The following is a 6409-nucleotide window of genomic DNA, read 5'->3' as shown; positions in this document are numbered from 1 at the left end:
TTTTATTGAATAATAACTCGTTAAAAATTACCGAAACTTTGAAAAATGTGCTTACGTATATAAGTTAATTATTTTACTTTTATAATTATTTCAATAAAAAATTGAAATTTTCCCAATTCTGTAGAGAATTTTTGACAAATTTTGTACACCTTTTTGGACAGGGAAAATGAAAGAAACGAAAATTTGAGCAAAACGGAAGGTTGGAGAATTATAAATTGCTATGGTTAAAGCACTCCATTGAGTTATCACACTGTGCTTCAATATTGAAGTTAATAATTGTTAAACATAAAAAAAAAATTTATAAATTATAATGTTCAAGTATAAAATACTTACTTCTACGTCATCCTCAACAGTGACTTTTTCTACCAACTCTGGAATTTCAGATGTACTGTTAACTGGTTTTTCTGAAGATTGACGGTGGCTCCCTAAATTATTATTTCGCGACAGCTTTTGTAAATTTTTGTTAATTGCTTTAAAATTATTGTCCACTTGTCGGCGCCATGTTAAGGAACGGAGGTTTTTTGATTGCTCTCGCCTGATAACTTTACTTTTTTTGCTTCTTGATCTTTCTGAATTCATCGTGTTGGTAATATCTGATAGAGATCTTTGAGGCGTGGTCTCCGTGTGTTCAAGATCGTCTCCTTCAGAATCGTAAACTTCGAAGCCTTCATCTTCAGGATCAGGATTTTCTATTTGATTATCATCATTTCTGCCACTATCCTCCGTTTCTTCATCATCTGATTCATTCATCTCAGGTTCTGATAATAGGGGCTGAAAATAACTTTAGTTAATACGAAAGTATGGACATTGTTTATAATATAAATTATAAAAGACATTTAATCATTAAAGATTTAAAAAAGTAAGGAATATACTTCATTTTATCTTTGAAATTTCATATTTCAACGACTAATGTACATACGAAAATGACCTTCATAATTTTTTTTTTTTTTTTTTTTATAGAAAATAACACTAAAGAAAAAGAAGCCCAATTACAGATTTTTCCAAGTCTAACGATTTCAATGTAATTAATCCTTACACATTGACATCTTTAAATTTAGACATTATTTAGCTCTAAATGCAGCTAAATTGTAAGATTTACATAAATTATTTTAATACTCTATGATAAACAAACTTTTGTAAATTCGTAAATATTTGAATTGAAGATTATGGTGTTAAATATTGTTATTTGCATTTACTTTTTGAAGTTTAATCAAAAATAATTTCTAAGTTAGAGTTGGGTTATTGTTTATAACTTGATGACATTAAAAGGGAACACAACTGTGACGATTGAAAAAAAGAGGTGATTTGTGGGAATTTTTTTGACACGGAAAATAAAGGAATTTGGGGATCGGATTTTTTTTCATTTTATTAAGGGTATATTAAAGATTATTGCCCTATATTCTTAATAAAAAATGTTTAATTGTTACAAAGTTATTAACAATCTCGTAAAGCACTACAAAAAATTTCTCCCTTCATTGTCGGTTCGATAACTCAAAAACGGATGATCTGAAAATAAAAACCCAAATTGCTTTTTAATCAGTAAGGATGTAGTTATCGTCGCACGTACGGAATTTAAAAAATTTTAATTTAAAAAAAAATGACGACTCTTTGAAAATGTTCTTACTATTCTTACTGTTTTTTTTTTTTTTTTTTTTTTTTTTTAACCCGGCTAAAAAAATCTTTAAAATAAAAATTTTTTAAATGCCGTACGCGCAACGATAACCACATCCTTACTGATTAAAAAGCAATTTAAGTTTTTATTTACAGATGATCCATTTTTGAGTTATCGAACCGTGGAGGAGGAAATTTTTTCTAGTGCTCTACGAGATTGTTAATAACTTTGTAGTAATTAAATATTTTTTAATAAAAATTTAGGGTAATAATCTTCAATGTAGCCTTAATAAAATGAAAAAAATCTGATCCCCAAATTCCTTTATTTTCCCTGTCAAAGAAATTCTCGAAAATCACCTCTTTTTTCCGTTCGTCACAGTGGTGTTCCCCCTTAAAATGGCTTGACTTAAAAATCAATTTTTCAACGTAATTGTAAAACGTTTAATTTCTTACAAAATATTCATAAGCGTATTCTTGTATATTCTTTTAATGCTGATATAAAATTCAGAAATAAAAGAGAAAATTTAACTTTGTTTTTTAAGTAGAAAATAGTGTCTATTATATTAAATATTTAAAAATCATTTATAATTTTAAAAAATAAAAATTCAAAGAACCCAATGCACCTTCACCAATGAGAAATCAAGGATTGCATTTGTAACTTCTATTTGTCAATATTAATTATTATCAATTCATCAATTTAAACTAATGAGACCTTACAGGATTGATTCAAACAATTTAAATAAATGACCAGTGAGATTAATACAAATTATGTCTACCTTTAAGTGCGTTAATTTTTTAGTAAAACTTAAAAATTAAGTTTACAATTATACAAGATATAAAATCTTTCAAAATTTATGAAGTTTAACCCTCTATCAAAAATTCAAAATAATTCTTTCGAGTAACAAAAAAAGCTATTTTTTTTATAAGTATTACAATTTTCAGACCTTTCAAGAATATACTTACGTTTTGCGCGCTTAACGTAGTTCCAGCGTGGTATAGTATGGTCAAAGCATTTACTATGGACAAAAATTTAAAAGCCTCGGCACACAGACGTTCACACATACAATTACATATTGTTAGTCTAGTGATCTGGCAACGTTGCACTTGAAAACCGTGAAAGATTTGAATTTCCCGCTTTTTATGCTACACTATTTCAGGGAGCGTTGCGCACGGCGTTGCCAAATCACTATAAGTTGTTAAGCGAGCAGGTTAGAAATGGATCGAAATTTATTTTTTAAAATTATTATATCTCGATAACAAAACGGTGAGGTGCTATTTTTACTTTTTAACTTATTCTAAAAACATTTTTCAACACTCTCCTAATTTTTTTTCCAATTCTGTCGGGAGAATTTTTTAATATCATAAAAAATAGTTGGAGAGACCGGACATTTTACATGCTTTAGATGGAATATGACCCTCAAAATCGCCAACTTTGACTTTAAATATCTCGCGATCTAAACGGTCAAAAATTATGAAATTTCAGGAATTTATAAATAAAGCCATTCTGAACCCGTAAAAAAAATTTCAGCCGAATCTGTCGAAAAGTGATTTCATGCTGGAACTACCTTAAGAAATATAATAATTAAAGGAGTTATAAATGATATGGATAAATTAACTTACATCCTTTTCATGATTGTCTTTTTGTTGCTGCAATAGTAAAGAGCGATAATAATCCCCTGAATTATGAGAAACGGTTTTGCCAGTTCTAGAATTTTTAGGTCCAGTTTTTTTAGACCGAGAATTGCGTGCGATTGGATTCTTTACGAAATTTTTTTCACCTTCTGTAGCAGTTTTCTTTGAATTTTTTGAGTTGCTTCCGGGACTGAATGCAGATTTAAAAACCCGAATCCGTTTATCTTTGCCAGAATTTCGGTTTTTTAATTCTGTTATGTCATCTAGTATAAGAAATATTAAAAAATTAGAAATCATTTTACTGAAAGAATAACCCCTATTAAAAAAAAGATTTAAAACTATTCAACCCATGCAAAATGTATATCTATATATTTGTCAAGTTGAATTGTTTTTAGTTGTTTTGAGCCATTTCGAATCGATTTAAATCTTTTTTTCCAATAAGAGAAATTTCATTCTTTTATAAATAATTCTGTCAACAATTAAACAGCATAGGAAAAGTATCCAAAGTATCATAATTTTTGAAAGTAAAATAAAAAAATTAATAGAAAAATTCAAATTTAAATAAATAAAAAACAAAAAATGTTTTTACTATTCATTTTTTTATCAGGCGTTTATTAATGTTTTGAGAATACAAAAAAAATTTTAAAAAGTCAAAAAATACAAAACTGAAAAAGTTATATGGTGTTGAAGTGGGGGGGGGGTACAGAAAAAATAGCTTGCCAATCTTGTCACGATTGCGAGCTTTCTAATGATCTGAAACAAAAAAATAAAAAAGATTATTAATTTATATAGATGCTGCAATCGTACTAACTAAGAAAAAGTAGAAAAACAAAAATTTTTACTATTTTTAAAAAATTCAAAAAGGTCCAAAAAATTTGAAAAAAATTTATCATTTTTTCGGACAGCCGTTATTCAGCAAAAAAAAATTTTTTTCCAATTTTTCTTAGTTAGTACGATAGCAGCATTTATATAAATTAATAATCTTATTTATTTTTTTATTTCAGATCATTATAAAGCTCGCAATCGTGACAAGATTGGCGCGCCATTTTTTTTATACCCCCCCCACTTCAACACCATATAACTTTTTCAGTTTTGTATTTTTTGACTTTTAAATTTTTTTGTATTCTCAAAACATTTATAAACGCCTGATAAAAAAAAAGGATGGTAAAAATATTTTTTGTTTTTTATTTATAGCACCCGAAAAAAACACCTCAAATTCGTGCTTCTACACTAGAATACCCCCTTAAATAAATTCAAAATTCAATAAAATTTACCATCACTGTCAATTATTTCCATGCTATGCTTAATGGATTCACCATGTTTCAGGAGCAAAGAACCATTGTACTTTTCAATATCATCATCACTGGTAACAGGCATAAGTCTTTTTCTTTTCTCGTCAGCATAATAAAGTTTGCTTTTTTCAATCACAATAAAATCTTCTTTATCCGAAGTAATCACACAATATTGCCTCATCTGTAAACAGGAAAATATTTATTAATAATTCTGTATGACACTGAAGTTAGCAGACGTCTAAAAATTTTTGATTTTTGTTTTTAATTAAATTACAACTAAAAAGATATTTTTAAGAAATAGCACTTATAGTTTTTCAAGTTTTTAACAAGTGATATTTTTTTTTTAATTGTTTAATTGAAATTTTTTGGATAAAAAAATTTCTAAAAATTTTGAAATGTCAGCTAACTTCATTTTCATTAATTCTGTTTAAATATAATTTTTAAGTAAGTTATTTTAAAATATTGATGTACCTTCAATTATTTCTACTAACACTATTTATGAATTTTCACTGTTTAAATATTAAAACCAATCACTTTGCAAATTATACATGTATAATAAAAATACGTGGCATGAATTAATTCACTTTATATAAAAAATACTACTTAATTTTATAGCAATCTTACTATCGGTCGCAGTCACAAGAAAAAATGAAGGTGTAATTGTTTCTCTGCAGGCTAAACACCGAACGACACAATGCAGCGAAAGCGTGTGGCTACTTACCGGTGCTAGCACGGCACATTAGAAGCAAATGCGCGGGACCACGGCACGTGGGTACTCCGTGTCGGCACGTGGACGTGACAATAGAAACGTACTTTTGTAACAGAACAGGACTGGACTGGTTGTAGGCGTTCGTGGGTTGTGCGGTGTGAAGGGGACTTGACTCGAGACACGAAATCGATGTTATCCGAAATAGTCTCGAGACACGAAATCGAAATAGACTCGAGACACGAAATCGATGTTATCCGAAATAGTCCGAACCAATCTATTAAACGTATAGCCAGAAGTGATATTACAGCCGTTGTGTATTAAATATTCAGACAAAGAAAAAACTTTTAAAAATAACCTAGAAAGCGTCAGAACGACCATTTATTAGTAAAAAATATAAACAGATTCATTTTAATATAAAACTGTGAATAGTATTACATGTAATATAAGCTGCAGCTTATAACATTTGCTGAAATTTAATATTTTACAATCAACAATTATTAAAGGTAAGTAAATGAAAAAATTTTATTATTTTGTCTATGAAAATCCACGTGACAATAATAATGCAATATAATTAAGAAGAAAGTCAACATGAAATTTTTATAAAATATAAAAAAGTAATTTCGTTTTTCGTGTATTTCGAATTTAAAATTTGCCAATAATTATTTAAAAAATCGACAGTTGTTATTTCACTTCAGTACCGTTAGTACACTTATTTATAATTAAGTATACTAATGGTACTGAAGTTAAATAACACTGTCAATTTTTTAAATTCTTACAACAAATCAATGGCAATCATCAAAATTTTTTAAAAATTTTCCACTAATAATTTTTTTTAATTTACCCATGTGAAATTTTTTTATTAAATTTTTTTAATATTAATTTTATTGTCATAAAATTATAAAAAAACTTCGAATGTCTGTCAACTTCAGTTTTATATATGCTTATATAATGTGCAGTTAGCAATTTTTGTAAATCTTTCAAATAACACCGGCACACAAAAAAAAAAAAGTTGTCTGTACTTGGGACGCGCCACATATATTCCCATGTAATTTGACCCGCTGAACCCGAATTTGAGGTCCGTTTGGCCCCTACACCCTAGGATTTTGAGAAAACTGTAAAAAACCGAAAAACGGGAAAATTGGGGTTTTGGTGATTGAAAATTTTT

The 6409-nt window shown here is 28.1% G+C and overlaps 1 protein-coding gene across 1 annotated transcript; it reads right to left on the bottom strand.

Moving 5' to 3' along the window:
• Positions 1 to 333: 333 nt before the first annotated feature.
• LOC123274344 (chromatin modification-related protein EAF7-like) lies at positions 334 to 4716 on the bottom strand (the record flags this gene model as incomplete). Its single annotated transcript, XM_044741942.1, has 3 exons — positions 334 to 771; positions 3232 to 3506; positions 4518 to 4716. Coding segments are annotated over 3 exons (912 nt in total), but the record flags the coding sequence as incomplete, so codon positions are not given.
• Between the last annotated feature and the right edge of the window lie 1693 nt (positions 4717 to 6409).

The sequence above is a fragment of the Cotesia glomerata genome, unplaced genomic scaffold (genome assembly GCF_020080835.1).
Source record: "Cotesia glomerata isolate CgM1 unplaced genomic scaffold, MPM_Cglom_v2.3 scaffold_304, whole genome shotgun sequence".
Lineage (NCBI taxonomy): Eukaryota > Metazoa > Arthropoda > Insecta > Hymenoptera > Braconidae > Cotesia > Cotesia glomerata.
Note: the sequence above shows the minus strand (reverse complement) of the source record. Positions and strands in the feature narration are given on the sequence as shown.